This window comes from Nicotiana tomentosiformis, chromosome 12, assembly GCF_000390325.3.
Source record: "Nicotiana tomentosiformis chromosome 12, ASM39032v3, whole genome shotgun sequence".
Classification (NCBI taxonomy): Eukaryota; Viridiplantae; Streptophyta; class Magnoliopsida; order Solanales; family Solanaceae; genus Nicotiana; species Nicotiana tomentosiformis.
The window spans coordinates 125,699,580-125,721,176 of NC_090823.1; the positions used below are offsets into that span (position 1 = coordinate 125,699,580).

At 39.0% G+C, this 21,597-nt stretch overlaps 1 protein-coding gene across 1 annotated transcript; it reads right to left on the reverse strand.

Moving 5' to 3' along the window:
• Positions 1-9,975: 9,975 nt before the first annotated feature.
• Positions 9,976-20,462, reverse strand: LOC104114188 (ATP synthase subunit gamma, mitochondrial). Its single transcript, XM_033660764.2, has 9 exons — positions 20,231-20,462; positions 13,541-13,584; positions 13,265-13,417; positions 12,169-12,282; positions 11,962-12,089; positions 11,302-11,424; positions 11,092-11,211; positions 10,757-10,878; positions 9,976-10,361 (listed from the first exon to the last, which is right to left on the reverse strand). The coding sequence occupies exons 1-9, from the start codon at positions 20,320-20,322 to the stop codon at positions 10,292-10,294; spliced, it is 966 nt and encodes a 321-aa protein (XP_033516655.1). The 5' UTR covers positions 20,323-20,462; the 3' UTR covers positions 9,976-10,291.
• Positions 20,463-21,597: the final 1,135 nt, after the last annotated feature.

Genomic DNA, 21,597 nt, shown 5'->3' on the forward strand with positions numbered 1-21,597 from the left:
GACAAGTTGAAGTCTCCAACTGGGAGATAAAGAGTATTTTGTCAAAGACAGTCAATGCCAATCGGACGGATTGGTCAAGAAAACTTGATGAAGCTCTTTGGGCTTATAGAACGGCCTACAAAACACTGATCGGGATGTCTCCATACCGGTTAGTGTTCGGGAAGGCATGCCATCTTCTGGTAGAACTTGAGCATAAGGCCATATGGGCTTTGAAGAAGTTTAACCTTGAATGGGATGTCGCGGCAAATCTAAGGATGTCATAATTAAATGAGCTTGATGAATTCTGGTATCATGCCTACACAAGCTCGTCTCTTTACAAGGAGAAGATGAAGTACCTCCATGACAAGTACATCCACAACAAGGAATTTAAAAAGGGTGATCTTGTGCTATTGTTCAATTCTGGTTACGGATGTTTCCGGGCAAGTTGAAGTCAAAATGGAGTGTCCCCTTTGAAGTGGTGAATGTAACCCCCTTTGGTGCTCTAGATTTGAAAAATAAGAATGATGAGGTGTTTAGAGTCAATGGGCACCGGGTTAAACATTATCTTGGCAAGGTTGATGATGGCCACATTGTGGCGGTTCTTCATTTCAAATGATTGGTAATCTTCGTCATGCCGCGACGTTAAATCAGGCGCTTCTTGGGAGGCAACCCATGTATCTTTTTCTTTTTCTTATTTTTCTTCTTTGTTAGATAGCTTTGTTTTGTGCTAACTAGTTTTGAAGTGTATGCAGGAATGGGTGTGAATTGAAGGGACTGTGCAAGAAACAATTGGCTAAGTGTCACAAAAGTGCGGACCGCACCAAAATTATGCGGACCGCACAATCACTCGGCGGCCGTACAATTCTATGTGCGGTCGCACAACTGGAAGATCAAAATTGCATGCTCTCTGAAGTTTGGCCTATCAAATATCCTTAACAAAGTGCGGCCACACATAAGATTATGCGGTCCGCACAAATTCTACGGCCGCACTCACTTTTGTGTGGTCCGCAGAACTTCTTCAAAGGAATAGGTAATGAGTGCGGACTGCACTCAAAATTATGCGGCCTCACTCAGGTAGGTCTGGGCCCGGCGGGTCAAAGTATAAATAGGGCTTTTCTCAACATTTTAAACTTTACATTCTCTGAATCTTTAAGCCCTAAGCAAACACAGTGCATCCTCTACTAATTCTCAAACTTCAAGCATTTCATCTCTTAGATTCTCATATGCATCCTCCATCACTGGTATGTTCATTACATCTTTAGATTTTTCATCTTTTCATAGTTCTGTTCTTTTGTCTAGGGTTAATTTCATGCATAAAAATGTCAATAGTTAGTCATCTTTGCTCAAAATAATGTGGATAGCTTCATAATTATTAATTGGGGCCTGGGTAAATAGCTAATCATGCTTAATTGTTAGGGCCATGCCTAATTCTTGCAAAACTTATATGAATCATAAAGCAGTGTTGTGTTAATCCAAATTGTACGGCTACACATACTTTCGTACGGTCCGCAGTCTCTAAGTTAGGGCATCTTTATGCTTGAATTGTGCGGACCGCACTCAAAAATATGCGGTCCGCAGTGAATTGTGTGGTCCGCAGTCAAAATTGTGTGGTCCGCACTGTTAAATGATCAGAGACCCAGTAGTCTAAACCTGGGGTTGTGCGGCCACACTCAAAATTGTGCGGTCCGCACTTTTGGTTATGCGGTCGCACTCACTTTTGTGCAGTCCGCACTTGGCAGTCTGCGGCCGTACTCACTTTTATGCGGTCCGCACTGGCTCTCCTGAGACTGTTTATCCACAACTGGCCTGCAACTGTCATGCATGTATTTGAGTCCTATGAACCTAAACCCTAACTGATTCTTATTGTTATAATTGCAGACAATGGTTAGATCACGTGGTAGAGGAGATTCATCAAAAGGGAGGGCAGAACCCTCCCGAGGCCGAGGACGAAGCAAGAGTAACCTACCACTAGCCATCCAGAGAGTGATAAGCAAGAAGGCTACGGCCAATAGAGTCCTTGAATCATCAGACACCAGTGAGTATCTCCCGTCTAGGGAAGTTTCTGAGGGAAACATTTGACCAAGCCCCACCTAACAGCCAATCTCAACAAGTCCCGTGTAGATTCCACTTGGTTGATGAATCATCTTCCGCTGCTAGTTCTTCTAAAGGTTCGGAAGAGGGTAGCCATGATTCTGAGCCCTCTTCCTTACATGCCCCGGCTGCACCAATCAATATTGATGATGATGATGATGGTAGAGGGGGTGATGCTACAGTTGGGGTTTAGAGAGGTCGAAGAAAAGGGAGATGTGGGAAGAAAGATTTGTCAGCCTGACTGCTTTCAACAGATTTAGAGAGTGGTGGCCCCAAAGATCATTCACTTTTGAGCGACAATTCTTGATGAAGGATTTGGACAAGCACAACCCAAATGTCCTCAGACAGTTCCAGGAGAGAAAATGATGGAAATGGTTTACCCAAAGCGTCCTCGATGCAAATGAGCACTTGGTTAAAGAATTTTATGCCAATGTGGCTCATATTAAGAAGGGTACCAAGGTGACAAAAGTGAGAAATCTGAAAATCTGATTCGACTCCTGTGCTTTGTACTTTTATGTGGGATTTGAAGAAGTGGAAGTAGTCCAATACTTGGAGAAGCTGGCTATGGGTGATGCAGCTCGCCTGTGGCTAGCCGAGATTTTGGCTATTCGAGGATCAACACCTCTGTGGCTTACAGCAGGGGTTCCTATAGTTCGGGCCACCCTAAATTTTGAAGCAAAAGGGTGGCAAACATTTGTGTGCGGCCGCATTGATCCGTGCCTAAATGAGAATAACCTCCCACTTCCCCGTGCAGTCCTGGTGGCTTCGATTTGTGTGTAGCTACTTCAAAGTTGTCTGACATATCCAGTGTTGTTGCAGCACAGTCTTCTGCCCAGGCTGCACCACAGGTACCTCTGTCATTGGAGGAAATATTGAAGAAGATTCTGGACAACCAGAAGACCATTATGGAAACTCTAGTGGCACATGGGGATGTCATTGAGGAGTTGGGCAAGCAGGCAAAGAAAATGCGGAAGTCTCAAGCTTCGAAGAAGTCGGTGGATAAGTTGACAACAGCAGTTACCAAGCTTGCATCTGCCAGAGATCTACCACTGGATTTACTCATGGAGGCAGCACTAGCAGTACCCGAGGCACCAGAGGCAGCAGCCGGCCAGTCTGTGGAGCCGGTTGCGACTGCCCACACCGTTGAGGAGATGATACAGATACTCAGTAACCCTGTTGTCCCTCAGCCAGGTGATGATGAGATACAACTAAAGGAGACCGAGGGTGCTGAGGATGCCATGCAAACTGAGACCACATAGGGAGTTCTCTTAACTATCTATCCCTTCTTATTCTTATTTTTCTTAAGCATTGGGGACAATGCTCATTTTTATTCGGGGGGTGGTCTATTTTGATTGATTTGACATTGACATTTGGTCTGTAATAACTTTTATACTATTTTTCTTTTATCTTTATTTTCTCTTTGGTTATGTATATATTCTTCCCTCTCCCTTGATGTTTATATTCATTTTCCCCTCGGTTTGTATATTCGTTTGCCTTACTTTCCGTAGTTTAGCTTCTTTAGTTTGTCTTTCTTAGTAGTATAACTTCTTATTTATTTTAGTAATTTCTCTTTGATTTATTATCTTCTTTTTTATGTTTGAGTGAACAATAAACCTTTGGTTTTCTTAATACCACGGTTCTTTCCAAAGGTAGATTTTGTTTGAACCGGGTGGCTCTTCCCAATGATAGATGGCATGACAACCTTCTTAAGGGATTGAGTCTGTTTCTTTTATGTTAAAAAATAGTAGTAATGAATAAAAGGGTCTCTAACATGCTTCACTTGGTACCAACACATTTACCCACGATCTTATGGTTAAAAACAAGTTGTTGGCAGAAATTAGCTCTAGTTGTGATCTTTTGACTCTTGTGTTGACTTAATCAGTCATCGAGTGGTTCGGTCGAGCCATTTGTGATTCTCAATCTCAACTAGGGTTATTGTGGGCCCTTGACTCCATTCTCTTTAGCAATCCAGCAACGTGAGAAGTGAGGTATTGAATTGCAAGTCCAAGTACCCGTGCTAATAGTCTAGAACTTGCCCTGAATGTTTTTCTAGGCGAAATTCTAAGTGTCACTTAGCTTGAGAAATGATTGTAGGCTCTCCTTGATCCAATTTGAAATTTGAAATTTTCCATAGCCTACCAATGTGATATCCCTAGTCAACCCCTTTGAGTTAAAGCTCTTTTTCGTTCAATAACTACGTTACAAGCCTTTATCTGTTTTGTAATGACACTCTCTTGGCACCCGATCTTTCCTTAGCATTCTTGAGAAACAATTGGCAAAAACATAAGTTTGGGGGAGAGACGATGAGTTTAGAAGTGATAAAAGGTACAAAGAAAAGCAAGAAATGAAGAAAAGGGAAGGCAAGGAAAAGAAAAAAAGAACAAAAAGAAAAATGCCAAAAAGAAAGTGAATATGGTAGAAAGTTGAAGGGATTCAAAGAAAACAATGATGATAGGCATGAAGTAAATAGAAAAGGAGAAAAATGAATGTCATGATCAAAAAACGTCTCTCTAGTTCCCCCGAGGAAAAAGAAAATGACTCAAAGAGTCGAAAAAGTATGAGCCGAAAAGAGAAAATGGAGTGCTTGAGGAAAGATGAAACCATTCTATTCCAACAAGTCCCACCTTGGTTCAAAAACCTTCATTACATCCCGCAAAAGCCCTACATGATTTCAGGTTGAGTGAGCTTACATTAGTGATGATTTACATGAGGGGCAAGCTTATGGTACTTACAGCTGGATTTGTGACATTCTTTTGAGAGAGATGATCACACTTTTCGCAATCCTTGATTCGAGTGTTACATTCTAAAGTGACATTTGCTAATGGAGAGTAGAGGAGGAGGAGTTTGGGATCCAAAATTACCTACGTGAAAGAGCGAGCGTCCTTGATGAATAGCGTCAATTCTTGATGCTCTAGTGTTGCATTAGAACTATGGTACTCAAAAAGTCAAATCATTGCGTTTTTGGTAATTCATGTGTTAAGGCTAATTGTTGGTCGCAATTGATGTGTGATTGATTCAACTTAGGCCAACTGAAATATCCTTTTTTTCTAATGGAGGTGGGAATTGCCTTAATTGCTTGAGGACAAGCAAGAGCTTAAGTTTGGGGGAGTTGATAAGTAGGGATTTTGACCGCTTATTTGCTCTCTTTTACTTGAGTTTTAGCTCAAAAATGCTTAAAGGTATTCCCAAAAACTAATGAAATGTACTTTTGTACAGGAACATTGGGAAACGAGCCAAAAGAGTCAAAATTAACTCATAAAGGAGTCAAAAGTAGACAAGGACCAAAACAAGGCAAAAGGCCCACAGTGCGGACCGCACAATACTGTGTGCGGCCGCAAAACAAAGGAAGAGCCATGTCAGTTCTTCTTCAGAGTATGCAGACCGCACAAATATTGTGCGTCTGCAGAAGCAGAGATTCAGAAGCTGGTTTTGGGAAAGCGGAAGGAGTGCGGACCGCACCATAATTGTGCGGCTGCAGAATATCAAGTGCGGCCGCACTTAATATTATGCGGTCCACAGCAGACAAAGATCAGAGAGATGGGACTTCATAGTCAAGTTGGAATGCGGACCGCACTATTTTTGCGCGGCCGCACTCATTTTTATGCGGTCCGCAGAAATCCCGAAGTGCCAAGCCCAAGTTCTAAGAATACGGACCGCACTATAATTGTGCGGCCACAGAAGCTCATTTTTGCGGAACGCACACAAAATTATGAGGCCGCACAACCTTCGCAGGGGCATTTTTGTCAGATATTTTTCAACTTAGTATAAATAGAACTTTTTATCATTTTTAGGTGAAGTTGGATGCACCTCAACACTGAGAGCGTTTTTACTTACTGTATTGGGCAACTTTGTACTAGCTTTGCATTTAAACATTAGATTTTCTTTCCCTAATTAATTATTATGCATTCTATCTTAATTTCTTCTTGTATTTCTTGATTTTTTTTATGAGTAGCTAAATTTCTAGCTAGGGTTGTGGCCCAACCCTAGTGTGGGTACTTAATGGGAGTTTGAGTTAGGACATGTTTGTGATTGGGTTAGTGATATTTAGCCTAGTTCTTGCTTGAATTCAAGGATTAATGGTTGCAAACATTGATTCATGCCTAATTGACTTAGTCTCTACTTGAGAAAGAGAAACTAAGTCTAGGAAAACTTGGCTAACAAGAAATTGGGGTTAACTCAAGAAATTGATAGCCCCAATTAAAGAGTTGAATCTAGAGATAGTAAGACCCGACTTGAGCATTTATCATTTGTTTTGATAGCCCCAATTAAAGGGTAATTGATAGCCCCAATTAAAGAGTTGATACCCATTTGGACTTGAGAAAGCTAAAGTGGGCAAAAATCACTCAAACTACCGAGGGGTATAGAGTGGATAATTGCGTGTGATTGCTATATTACAACCCCGACCAATCAAACTTGCCCTAGAGTTTACAACCCATTAGATAACCACCTAGGTGGAAGTCACGACCCTAGATCTTTTATCATTTGGAAAACAAACAAAACCAAAAATATTGTCTGCTAGTTTTATAATTGCAATCAATAGGTTAAAGTAGAAGTAGAAACAACAAACAAGAATGTAGAAGTGTAATATTAGGCATATTGTACAATTACACTAAATATATACCTAATCCTAATTCTAACTCCCTGTGGAATCGACCCCGACTTGCGTTGGTCTTTTATTTTGCATCGACCGCCTCGCAACCTAAATTAGTGGTGTGAGTTTGGGCGACATCAAATATTCCGCCTGCTGAGAGGTTATTTATAGGAGGGGATTTCAATGGACATATTTGGTCGACTGCAGTGGCTATGGCGAGGTGCATGGCGGCTTAGGCTTTGGGGATAGGAATGGAGGAGGTACTTCGTTGTTGTATTTCGCTAAGGCTTTTGAGTTGGTGATTGCGAACTCTAGTTTTTCGAAGAGGGAGGAGCGCTTGGTTACTTTCCAAAGTGCAATGGTGAAGACTCAGATTGACTATCTTCTCCTCAGGAGATGTAACAGAGGGTTGTGCAAAGATTTCAAGGTTATCCCGGGTGAGATCCTCGCGACGTAGCATAGGCTCTTAATGATGGACTATTGTATTATGTTAAAAAGGAAGAAAAGGTTGGTATGAGGACGATCGAGGATTAGGTGGGGAGCCTTGACTAAGGATAAAGCTTAGGAGTTGGAGGGTAGGTTAGTGACTTTGGGAGCCTGGAGTAGTAGCGGGGACGCGAGCGTTATGATGGCGACGACGGTAGACTGTATAAGGGAGGCTGCGAGAGAGGTGTTAGGGATCTCGACGGGATACTATGGCGGGCACAAAGGTGACTAGTGGTGGAATGAATTGGTCTAAGGTAAAGTGGAAGTGAAGATGGCGACATACCTGGAGTTAGTAGAGAGCACATGTGAGGAGGAGAGGAGAGCGAGCAGAGAGAGGTATAAGGTAGCTAGGAAGGAGGCTAAGTTGGCGGTCACGGAGGCTAAGACTACGGCTTTTGGTCGTCTCTATGAGGAACTGGGGGACAAAGGCGGGGAGAAGAAGTTATTTCGGTTGACCAAGGCAAGAGAGAGGAAGGCTCGGGATTTGGACCAAGTGAGGTGCATCTAGGACGAGGACGGTATAGTATTGATGGGTGAGGCCCAGATTAAGAGGAGATGACAGACTTACTTTCATAAACTTCTGAATGAAGAAGGAGATTGGGATATTGAGCTAGGTGAGTTGTAGAATTCCAAGAGTCACTGTGACTTTGGGTACTGTAGGCGCATCAAGGTTGAGGAGGTCATGGAAGCTATGCGTAAGATGAGTAGGGGCATAGCGACCGAGCCAGACAAAATTGTGGTAGAATTTTGGAGGTGTGTGGGAAAAGCAGGCTTGGAGTGGCTGACTGGGTTGTTTAATATTTTTTTTAGGACGAAGAGGATGCCGGATGATTGGATGTGGAGTACGGTAGTTCTGTTGTATAAGAACAAAGGTGATATCCAGAGTTGTAACAATAATAGGGGTATCAAACTACTGAGCCATATCATGAAAGTTTGGGAGAGGGTGGTAGAAGTGAGGGTAAGGAGGACGGTGTCTATATCCGACAACCAGTTCGGGTTCATGTCGGGTCGTTCTACTACAGAAGCTATCCACCTTATTAGGAGGCTGGTGGAGCAATACAGGGATAGGAAGAAGGATCTACACATGGTGTTTATTGACCTGGAGAAAGCGTATGACAAGGTTCCTAGAGAGGTTCTCGGAGATGCTTGGAGGCAAAAGGTATGTCGGTTGCTTACATTAGGTCGATTAAGGACATGTATGATGGAGCTAAGACTTGGGTTAGGATTGTAGGAGCCGACTCGGACCATTTTTCGGTTGTTATAGGGTTACACCAAGGATCTACGCTCAGTCCATTCTTATTTTCCCTGGTGATGGACGCACTAACACACCATATTCAAGGGGAGGTGCCATGGTATATGTTATTCGCTGATAACATAGTTCTGATTGATGAGACGCGAGGCAGTGTTAACAAAAGGATGGAGGTTTGGAAACAGGCCCTTGAGTCTAAGGGATTCAAGTTGAGCAGGACCAAGACGGAATATTTAGAGTGCAAGTTAAGTACCGAGCCGAGGGAAGCGGGCATGGACGTGAAGCTTGAATCACAGGTCATCCCCACTAGAGGCAGTTTCAAGTACCTTGGGTGGATGGGAAGATCGACGAGAGGATGTCACACACCGTATTGGGGTGGGGTGGATGAAGTGGAGGTTAGCATCTAGTATCCTGTGTGACAAGAAAGTGCGCTCAAAGGTAAGTTTTATAGAGCGGTGGTTAGACCGAACATGGTGTATGGGGCTGAGTGTTGGCCAATTAAGATCTCACATATCCAGAAAATGAAAGTAGCAAAAATGAGGATGTTGAGGTGGATGTGCGGGCACACGAGGATGGATAAGATTAGGAATGATGATATTCGGGAGAAGGTGGGTGTGGCTCCCATTGATGACAAGATACGGGAAGCGAGGCTCAGATGGTTCAGGCATGTACAGAGGAGAAGCCCAGATGCACCGGTGAGTAGGTGTGAGCGGCTGGCTGGCTTTGAAAGGCACGAGAAGAGGTAGGGGACGGCCTAAGAAGTATTGGGGAGAGGTGATCAGACAAGACATGGCGCGGCTTCAGATTTCCGAGGACATGGCCCTTGATAGGAAGTTGTAGAGATCGAGTATTAAGGTTGTAGGATAGGGTCATAACTATGTGAGGCTAGTCTGATAGTAGTTTTATCTTAGACTGCTAGTAGTTAATGTTGTGTTCTCACTACTCTTTCGTTTTATAGTGTCGGGTCTATTTACTGGTTATTGCCATTATTTTCATCTATTTTCTGGCTTCTATGTTGTTGTTATTATTCCTTTGATTTCTGTTGATCGCACTGATATATTGTTTCTCCTTGTTTTCTTGAGCCGAGGGTCTTTCAGAAACAGCCTCTCTATTTCCTCGGGGTAGGGGTAAGGTCTGCGTACACACTACCCTCCCAAGCCCCACTAGTGAAATTTTATTGGGTCGTTGCTATTGTTATTCTTAATCTAAAATTAGGGGAACACCGATTTTTACATTGTATTCACCTAAAGAATGCATCGAGTAATCTTCACATCTCGAATACCACGAATAGCAAAATATTATTCGGCTTAATTTATACTTCATCCGGTCCTCTTTTATTTGTAGGTTATAATTTTAACGCTCATTCAAAAAATCATTTAATAGCATTAGTTAGTTATATGATATATCTAACTAAGCTACCCTTTTCTCTTCCTTAAATGAGTAATTAATGGCCATATACGTAGAGTAGTAAGGATGGAATAAGGAAAAATTAAGTCTTCTTAGTTTTGTAAAGTGACAAATACTTTTGAACCAAATTTTTTCAGCTGAAGTGACAAATAAAAAGGGTCAGAGAGGTTAGTTAGTTCAAATACCGACTTGCATCGCAAGAAAAGAAATTCAGAATTTGCATCAGAACAAAAATAACACTACTTCTGTCTGTCTAGCTTGTCGAAATAACTTCGCCGGCAATATGGACCAAGTGTCAATGCCTGATATCAAAAACAGAAGGAAACATACAAAAAAGGCTCTTCCAATGATTCCCCAGAAATCAAGTTAAACCAGGATATTATTAACAAAACAAACAGTAAAAAGCTGTCACCACAAGGTGCAAAAGAAGCTTAAACATTTTGTACTTTTTATTTCGTCGCCATCAGACAAAACAAGAGGCCGTCCAATTAACCCTCCAGTGCTGATGCTCCTGATATGATCTCTATTAGTTCTGTAGTGATTGATGCTTGACGGGTTCTGATTTTTCAAGGAAAAATATATTAATCAGAGACCAATTAAACTGACAGACGATAAAAGAAATTAAAACTATACGTGGACTGAGATATAAGTAAATATTAGTTGTAAATTATATGTCAATTGTTTCATGATTTCTGTTAATGATGTATAACCCAGCAGGTTAAGAAACACCAGTATTAGTCGTAACTAATGTTAAGATGGTAATAATGAGTTTGGTGCCACTAAGTTGATGAGTGCCTTGGAAAGTGTTCTCTATAAGAAGCTACTGAAGGTGTTCCATGGAGGAACCAGTTTGTGAGGGGGGAAAAAGTGTTTCCTGAGAATTTATGTTTCAGTGGTCTCGATCCGATGCTGCAAGTGTGAGTAAAAGTAAGAAAGAGGGAAAGCGGAAAAACCTGTTGTAAGTGAGAGTGAGACGATCAAGCATATCACCAGCATTTCTGCTGGAACTATCCATGGCAGACATTCTTGCTCCTTGCTCACTAGTAGCATTCTCCAGCAATGCATTGAACAAAACCTGGAAAAAACAGTTTATCCATTCAATCCTGATTGGAATAGAAGTCATGATAATCTTTATCTTCAAACTTCAATAAACTCAGTACGTCCATCACAAATAAAGATAGAGACTTATATCTCCCACACTACCAAATCAGTACTAACGCTATGCAAAGTTGTGAAGATCAACTAAGAAGTTGAAAAGTCCATTCAACACTGCAAAGGAAAAACTTACACATGAAAATTGGAACTCGGATAGATTCTGAAGAACTTCAGACTTCGTCTCGGCGCCTTCAACTTCATAAGAATCGAGTTCCCCAAGCTTTCCACCGGATTCAGACTCTCTCTCCACAACCTACATTGCACCAAAAGAGACTTATTCCAAGAAACAGAACTCACAACAAAAGGAAGCTGACAGAACAACAGATCAAATCATCTTATCAACCTCTGGGGAAAGTACAGTAGACATCGTTGGCAAAAATGCGACTACTGACTGGAACTTATTATAAATGATCCTCAGTGCATCAAATTCCACATTCTTCAAGATGTCATCTGCAATGACAGAAACCTGCAAGACTACATTGTCTAAATCGGTAGGAAGGAAAGAGTAGAAAATCAATATAACTAACAGTGCAGATATTCCATAATTACATAAGTATCATTTCAATGAGATCAAATGGTATTGTTATTAAATGTTCATCCTATTCATCGGAATTTTTGAAGTTGCAACAATTCAATTGAAGTGTTCAAATGCTACACAGTAACTAGACAAGAACTTATTATCAGCCAATATTGCAATTTAGATTCACCAATTCACACGGAAAAGAAAGGGGAGTGAAAATAGAGCTTTCATCTGTCGCACCTCTATCATCTTTGTTTGATGTACAACATGACAGAAAGGTAGGAAAAGAAAAGGAAATACAAAATATGTGCTGTTCAGATTAAAAACATCATGATGTCAAAAGATTTCATACTACTCAACCAAAACCAACGAGATTGCATAAAGGTGGCCACCAACTTCAAACATAGTTCGCAACAAAAGAGAAATGCAAAGCAAGCATACAGCAGATTACTTGTGCATATGCAAGATGTAGGATATCATAACCTGTGTGTAGTTAAGAGGATTTTTCTGCAACTCGGTCATGATCAGCTCAATGTCCTTCTTTGAATCTCGCACCAACTGAGCCTTTGCCTTTTCCCCCAAGACAACATATTTATTTTCCTTTTCAGGACCTAGCAATTACATATTAACAACAATTATATCAAGTTCCACAGGCGAAAGATATTTCCACACTAACAATTTTGCGTTTACCAGAATTTAGCTTATGAAAAGCCCTGCTAATCTTGACGGATGTAGAATTAATTCCACCACAAAGACCTTTGTCTGAAGAGATGGTTATGATAACATTCTTCTTCACATCAACACCTGAAGCAACAAATATTAGAACAGCTACCTAGCATTCTGAATAATTATAGAATGCAACACAAAAAATTAATATCAAATTCTCTAAAAGCTAACATCTGACCCAAAAAACAAAGAAAAGTTTAACTAAGTTGACAAGATCACCTTTAACAATGGTAAAGAGTACAATTCAAATAGCTATATCCATTTTTGAGAATCCTCATCCACAAAATGATTTGGGAGCCAGTCAAACCCGTCCAGAAGATGTATGCAAAATTACCATGCATCAAAATAAAACATATGGCCAAATACATAGACGGCCCATCAAAATGAGCTCTAATTTTCATTTTGACACCTCAACCGAGACTATTTCCTATTGAACACTTGATCTAAACTATAAATGTTCCTATTAGACACAAATTGTTGTGGTGGCACAGTGAGTGTAACACAACTTCTTTGAGAGCGTGGAAAGCCAAAAAACAATGGTGTTCGGGCCAACTTTATTTTTCTCCATTTGTACTTAGCTTCCAGTTCTTATTTCATGATTCGAGGGGTATCCTAGCCAGTATTATTTTGGAAATAAACAATCACCCGAAACTTTAAAATAACTTCATCCTCTATACACTCTCCGGCTCCAAGTGAAAATGCATATAACTAGGGCTAGTTTCACCTCTGTATCAATGTTCCTTGGATCCAGAAACCACAACAAAATCAAAAGAACGAATACTATGTATATGTAGACCAATCACTCACTATACAATTAAAGGTACCAAATTTAGCAGTAAGCTGAATTAAGCTTAAAAGGAGCAGGAGCAGCAGATCATAGGATGCATGGAGACTCTACGACCACACTTGAACAAGACTTGTTCTATAGGCTCGTACCACACTCCTTGAGTTCTAGGAAGTATGAGACTCCATAAAGTGATTCATCCCTACCCTTTTCCCTCTTTCTTTTTTAACTACTCCAGGAATCTAGCTAGATGCCAAAAATCTAATTACAACGTACTGGGAGTGTCGCCAAGAAGTGCAGTAAATGGCTGCCATAGTCCGCGTGAATTTTCAGCTCTAGTCTGAATAGCTCTAAGCTTTGAAGCAGCAACCATCTTCATAGCCTTTGTAATCTTCTGGATATTTTTGACACTCTTCATTCGATTTCTGACTGCACAAGGGCATTTTCAGCGTAAAACATAATGTAGAAGAAAACATCAGTAAAGAAGGTTAAGAGAACATAAATGTGATAAACGGAAACAGAGTATATAACAGATTTACAGTTGAATCTTACCAACTTGTGTTGAAATATACCGAACTCCTGATGAGACTGGTTCCCTGCATATAAATCAGGGGTCATATAGAATTGTTTTTTCCGCTGGGGAGAATGAATGACAATTTTTAATAAAGTAAAATGATAGTTAGTTAAGGTGAAGAACATAATCCTATTATAGCTGCATATATAAATCATCTCTATCATCTTGAAACAAAAAGGCGTTTGCAATATACTCCCCCCTGCAAAGCCATCCAGTATCCAGTTACTGATAAAACAGAGATCTCTATTTTCCACTCTATCCAACACAGAAGACTTGCAATTCTCGTGAACCTTTCGCTTTCTACAACAACAACTACTACAGCTCAGCCCCAAGCAAGTTGGGGTCGGCTATATGGCCATATTTCAACCTCTGTTCCAAAAACTTCATAACAATTAGTATCCAAAACCTACCTCAATTATTGAACGTCCTCCCTTCGGCCCAAATGACTATATTCTTAAATCTAAAACAAGTATATCCAATATCCAGTCTCTTGCAATTCTTATATGACAAATATACAGCCAGCTTTACAGCAACTCTTAGTTCAGAAATTTTATACAAGCTTACCAACATAAACCATCATTGCCATTGATTTAAAACAGAGAAGCTGGATTTCCCTTTTAAAAAAAGGTAAAAAAAAAATGACAACCAACTTGCTCTACTTTATAATAGATAAATGTGTAAGTTTTGTTAAAAACACCAGCAAAAAAGGGCATGCTGGGGAAATTACAGCCAAAAGGGTGGGGGACCATTACACAAAAGTTGTATAATGAGCTAAGAAAGTCAACAACGGCACCACTATCATTTACATCTAAAGCAGCCCTGTTGCACCAAAGCATGACAAATATATATATTTTACCAACTTATCTCTTCTTTAGACTTATTATGACTTTTGTATGATTTTGCGGAAAAACTAAGCATTTGTTGAGATTTATTGACATATTTCAGGTATTATGTGATTTAGAGATGACATGGAAGAAAACAAGCCAAAATGAGCTAAAATGGAAAATTTGACTACTGCCTATGATTGCTCTTCGCGATCGCGGAAGGTACAGATAGGATCGCGAACATCCCGGAAAATGACCTTCGTGAACGCAAGGGAAGGTATGCGAACGCGTTGAAGGAAGGTTTGGTCAAAGGATGATCAATTGCCCTTCGCGAACGCGGAGCTATAAATGCGATAGCAGGCCGTTGGAAAGTTGTGAGTCGTGATCGTGGTTCTTCTTTTTCCGAACGTGAAGAAGAATGTTTGGTCAACCTAGTCAAGTACTCTCCGCGAACGCGGAGACTTATGTGCGATAGCAATGCTTTGCAGAAGTTGTTCACCGTGATCGCAGTGCGTGTTTGCGCGATCGTGCAGCTTATTAACTGGGCAGAACTGAAATTTCACGTTTTTGGCTCCCAAACCATTTAATACTCGACCCAGCTCATTTGGGAAGGATCTTTGGCAAAACTTTGGTACTCTTGACTAAAAATACAAGCTTTGGAGCTAGGGTTTCTTGCACCACACTTGGAGATTGAAGATTTGAAGACTTTGGATGAGATTTTCTTACCCTTTTTACTCAATTCTTCAATTCCTTGATTTGTATTGAACATCTAAGTGTGTAGTATTTATTCCATTACTTGAATTTTGTTTATGGGAATATTCATTATTAAAGTTTGGATTAAATCTCTTGTTATGCTTATGTATTGAATGTTTTTTTATTAATCATGGAGTGAGTTATTGTTTCTTTAATTATTCTTGTTCTTTAATAGTTCTTAAGGGATTAGCTAACCCTAGGACTCGCTCATTTACTTCGGTTTAGACTTGGAAAAGGCAAACTCGGGGTTGGGAAAGATTAACTAACAAGAACTTGAGGCGTTAAACCTCATTTTATAGATTCTACTAGATTCTACCAAGGGATAGGATTGAACTACTTGTCGCGACATTCAGGTGTACTTAATCCTCCTAATAGTTTTAGGAATAATTCAATTAGGAAGTCTTGTTAGTCTTCGGATTAAGCTAATATAGAATCATTATCCGAGGCTAATTAACATAAACTCGCTCATATTTGTAAAATCGTGAAATACAATGGATCATTACTTAAGTGTTATTCCCCTTGTATCCTACCGGAATCGTCAAAACACAGATCCGCGGTCGTTTATCTAAAATGTTGATCGTGGTCAACTCTAGCCTTATTTTTAGTCAAAATTTTCATTTTCTTGGCTATCATGTTCGGACTTTGGTTTTGGGACTTGGAATAGGTTCGTTTTGCTATTTGGAACTTGTCTGCAAAATTTGGTGTAATTCAGAGTTGGTTTGATAGAATTCGGATTTTGCAAAATTGAGATTTAGACCTCAAATTGAGGTCTGATTTAGAAACAAATTACATAACCGGGCTCGGGGTGAATGGGTGATCGGGTTTTGGTCCGAATCTCGGGTTTTGACCAAACTTGCTCATATTTGTAAAATCGTGAAATACATTGGATCGTTACTTGAGTGTTATTCCCATTGTATCCATGCTTGTAGTCGTTGATCATTTCACTTGCTTTCTAGATTAGTTTACATTTTCGTATTAGTTATAATATTTTCTCAAAACCCTTTATTAGTGTTTGGTTTAGCATAATAAGCGATAATTCTCTTACTTGCCTAATCACCTACATATTGTTCTCTGTGGGATTCGACCTGACTCATAGTTAGGTATATTATATTGCATGTGAACGTGACCGCTTACACTTTGAGGAGTGGATTTAGACGTCATCAAAATTAGCGTTTGTTGTCGGGGAAATTACTCTTGTTTAGTTTTTCTTAAGGGATGAGTCTTGTTTAGTTTTTCTCTTTCTTAAAGAATTAGTCTTGTTTAGTTTTTCTCTTTTAAGCAAATAAAAAAAATAAAAACTAGTGCTAATATGCTAGAAATAAAATATCACCAATAAACTACAAAATATTTAATTAATACTACAAGTAAAGAGAGTAACAGAATACTAAAAAAAACTAGTGCTAACATGATAGAAATATACTACAAAATATCACCAGTAAACTAGAAAAGCTAATCAATTTGTCAAGTTCACAAAATAGTCATGCTTCACATACATCCATCACACATAAATGACCAACCCCAATGGAAAGTATTGCACTATCCTCAGCGCAACTAAACAAGGTAAAATGGTGATAGGTGCTCCCTGAAATCCGTATTACTGGAAGCTGGAGGTGGAGGGAAACGTAAGCTCCAAATCCTCCTCATCTGAGTCATATGTACCACAGAATGAACTCGGCTTTTGCATCATTTTGGTTAGGAAATTGCTCTTCTTATTCTCATGCTCCTTTAACTTTAGCTGCTGCCTCTCAATCTTTCCTTGCCTCTGGCTCATGTCCTCCAACCTGCTTTTGATTGTTTTTTGCTCATTAACTAAATCACTCGGAGATGGCGTGTCACCGGCCCCAATAGAAGTGCCCTCCCCAGACTGACCAGAAGGAAGGTCAGCTACAAGTCAGTGAATGTGTGCATCGACGCCATAGATTTGACTAGAGAGATGGCGCATAGTGGGAGGTTCGAAAGGAAGTGGTCCAATGGAGTCATATGGCCCTGCTGCAGTTGTGGAAGAACCATTGAGCCCAGTGGTAGTCTAGATAAACTGCCCAAATGAAGGAAATGATACATCAATCCTCCTCTTCTTTCGCCCGTCACTTGATCCCTTTCTGAGCAATGGATAAATTGTCTTGTCTAGGCCCTTCTCAAAATCATTTGGGTCTTTTAGCACCCCAGCATCATGGCACAACTAAATAATCAATGATGGAAATAATAAACTCTTAGACCTCCTGTTACATGCTTCCTCAATCTCACTCACCATATGCTAGCCCGCGTTCACAGATGTACTAAAAGCACACTTTGGCCTTCCTAATGTTGACAACGCGGCATACAAAGCCAGAGCAAAGAAGAGAGGAAGCTAGTGGTTGGTGGAAAAGCTTCATGGCGGGGTAATCCCGACTTGGGAAAGATTGCACAAAGTGGTAGAGTCTTCTGAATTTACAGTCGAAGCCAAGACTTGGCTGTCCATTATTGGTGCCAGAATCATGTCATCTAGACATGAGTCCGAGGTGACGCCTGACAAGGCGTTGATGATTGCTGCTATTATGAATGACTTACAAGTGAACGTGGACCAGCATAGGGTGAGTCAGATTGAGGAAGCATGTAACGGTGGTCTAAGAGTCCATTCTTTTCATCATTGATTATTCAATTGTGCTATGATGCTGGGGTGCTAAAAGACCCAAGTGATTATGAGAAGGGCCCAAACAAGGCAATTTATCCATTGCTCAGAAAGGCACCAAGTGGCGGGCAGAAGAAGGGGAGGATTGATGCATCACCTCCTTCATTTGGGCAGTTTACCGAGACTACCAATAGGCCATATGGTTCTTCCACAGCTACATCGAGGCCATATGACTCCATTAGACCGCTTCCTTTCGGACCTCCCGCTATCCGCCATCTCTCCAGTCAAATCTATGGCGTCGATGCACACGATCGCTCACTTGTAGCTAGCCTTCCTTCTGGTCCGTCTGAGAGGGCACTTCTATTGGGACTGGTAACACGCCATCTCTGAGTGATTTAGTTAATGAGCAAAAAGCAATCAAAAGCAGGTTGGAGGACATGAGCAAGAGGCAAGGAAAGATTGAGAGGCAGCTGCTAAAGTTCAAGGAGCATGAGAAAAAGAAGAGCAAATTCCTTACCAAGATGATGCAAAAGCTGAGTTCATTTTGTGGTACACATGACTCAGATGAGGAGGATTTGGAGCTTACATTTACCTCCACCTCCAGCTCCGAGTGATACCGATTTCAGAGAGCACCTCTCATAATTTTACCTTGTTTTGTTTAGTTGCGCTGAGGACAGTGCAAAACTTTCTGTTGGGGGTGGCTCATCCATATGTGATGGATGTATGTAGAACATGACTATTTTGTGAACTTGACAGATTGGTTAGCTTTTATAGTTTATTGGTAATATTTTGTAGTTTATTTCTAACATGTTAGCACTAGTTTTTATTTTTTATTTTTTTTGTTACTCTCTTTACTTGTAGTAGTATTAATTAAATATTTTGTAGTTTATTGGAGATATTTTGTAGTTTATTTCTAGCATGTTAGCACTAGTTTATACTTTTTTTATTTTGTTACTCTCTTTACTTAAAGTAGTATTAATTAAACTCCTTGACTTTTCTTCATGCCGCGGTTCTTTTCCAAGGAAATAATTTGTGTTGAACCAGGTGACTTTTCCCTATGATGGATGGCGTGACAACTCTTAAGGGATTAGTTCAAACTCCTTGGTACCACATATTGTTTCCTGTGGGATTCGACCCCGACTCATAGTTAGGTATATTATATTGCATGCGAACCTGTCCGCTTGATCTTTGAGGAGTGGGTTTGGACGTTATCAATATACATTTGAGCTTGAGTTAAATTCTAGAATCTTTTTTGTTCTCAAAAGATATGTTATTCCTTCCCTTCCGGAGGGCCCATCAAAAACCAACTTCCTCTACTTATCCAGCTTGCAAAGTAAAATAGTTGCCGGCTACTTAAGCCACAAAATGCAAATACAAACGGCTGAAGAGAACAGAGCAAGGATGATCTGCCAAAGATTACAAAGCATTTCTATGCTAATTTACAAAACCAAATTACTTCCCCGGCTACGAATTTATGTTCAGATGGCTGTACATGCCAGTGAGAGAAGCAATAAAAATAATTTTTGATTGTTAGTAAAAAAATATTTTTAGAATGAAGTCATAAAGAAGTCCTATGACTCCGGAAGAACGCAAGAGATCACATGGTTTTTCACATTATGATACAACGCTTCAGCATTAATATTGAATACTTGCAACGAAACTAGTAAAGAAATTTCAACGCCTAAATTGCCAAAAAAAAAAAAGGCTTTTTTTAGTGAGGCCTGATATTACAACTGATCCAACTAAAACAATATACTACATAGAAGCACAGCAACTGAAATCCCATAATTCCAATAACTGAAGAAATGAAAGAGGAAAAAATATAAATCAACTACTCCTCAATATCAAACAAGTTTGAATTCATTATATAAATCCATTCCTCTCAATCAGACCCATTTCATTCAGATACTAAATAATTTATCTTTTATATAAATCATCTAAAATATTTATTCCGGGCTCGTTACATTCCAGTAACACAAATTAAAAATTCTCGAAAAGTAAAATCACATATGCATAATACTTATCAATCGGTCTCAATTACAACGTAGCTGGGGTTGACTATATAAATATCATATATTCATTCCGCTCCATTCAGACCCATTATATAACAAAACTAAACAATTTGCATTTAACACAATTACGAGCTCTTAATCTGAAAAATGTTTTTTTTTAAATGAAAGAGGAAAAAACTCAACAAATCAAAGTCAATCCACTAAGCTTCTATACAAACAAGATGGGGTCGACTATATAAATACATCATATCTATTCAGCTCAATTTGGACACATTTCATTTCACTACAAAACAATTTATCTTCAAACACCAAAATCATTCAATCAGACGCCTTAATGCAAAACTAGTTGGCTCATTATACAAATCCTCTATATCCATATCGATACTAATTATTTTTTCCTTTTTAACATAAATTAAGAGTTTCATATAACTATACGAATAGATCAAAGAGTGATGCTGGACGAAAACATACTCGGAAGGAACGAGAGAAGACCGGAGAGTGTTGAGAGGGCAGGGATTAATGGCGAAACGCCTTCCCTCACGTCTCAAAGCAGCCATCGCCATTGTGAGATCTGATGATTCGATCAAATCGCTTCTTCTTCTTCTTCTTCCTCCTGATTGAGATCGACAACTTTCGCTAGGGTTTTCAATGTCCTGAAATGACAGACTCAAAAGGGAGTGTACAGTTTCCCAAAGTCGATGTTTCAAGCAAACGACGCCGTAGTATGTTGATCGACTTTTTTGCAGATTCCGCAATAATAAAAATTAGATTCATTCTAAAAGAAATTGTTATTTTCATTATTATTTTAATATTTAAATTTAATATTTAGGATTTAAAATCAAATAAAAATCTTTTACTGAATTCTTTTCTTATTTGATCAATACAGAGAATTTTAATATTTAAGTCTTTAGAAAAAATTAAGGTTTTACCTTATAAATTAATAGAATTTAAACACTAATCTCATTGTAGAATCTCATTATTTTTTCGCCCCAATTTATTGATCTTAAAAAGTGAATTGTCTTTTTCTTTATTTTTTTTTTGTTTTCCGCTTAGGGGGATAATTAATTTTCAGTATAATGCTAGGACATAGGAGGCATAATTTTATTTAAAAACAATTGATTAAATATAGAAAGAAAAAACTACAATCATGGTTTCAAATCTCACCTTCACCCTTCATAAAACAAATTCAACTTCGCCAATGAAAAGGCGAGGAGCTTGATAAGATAGTAATAATTATACAAATTAATATATATTTTGTATAACAATATAAATATTTAGTCAAGATAGTCATACAATATATATATATATATATATATATATATATATATATATATATATATATATATATATATATATATATATATGTTATAAAAGCAAGAATAATTTATGTTAAATGTTGAACGACTAAAATATTCTTAAAACATTGATCGACTTTTATGCCCCTAAATATTTGTATAGTTTAAGGATGTAATTGTAATCATATTACTCAATGATGAATTCTTTTTCGATTTAAATTACACATACATCGACCCTATAAACATGATCCTACTTGAATTAGAAAAGCACATTAATAATTTTCTTTTAAAAATTAAAGTGTCTTACGTAATTTACTACAACATATGTTGTAGGTTGAATTTTAACTTATGATCAAATTTTAAATGATTTACTGGTTTATAAAACTTAAAAGAAAAACTATAACACTTATTAATGGTACTTATTTTTTTCTATATCTTCTCCAATTGAGAACGTATATATTTATATCTACAACTATCTATTTCTATTTATATATTTATATTATTATACATCTATCTATCTATATCTATATCTATATCTATATT

Bases quoted from the DNA above. Each gene is read 5' to 3' on its own strand.
- LOC104114188 (XM_033660764.2), bottom strand. From the start codon at position 20,322: ATGGCGATGGCTGCTTTGAGACGTGAGGGAAGGCGTTTCGCCATTAAT. The intron at 13,585-20,230 runs GTATGTTTTCGT...ATTTATATGCAG, and splicing joins TCTTCTCTCGTTCCTTCCGA to GGAACCAGTCTCATCAGGAG. The intron at 13,418-13,540 runs GTAAGATTCAAC...GCCCTTGTGCAG, and splicing joins GTATATTTCAACACAAGTTG to TCAGAAATCGAATGAAGAGT.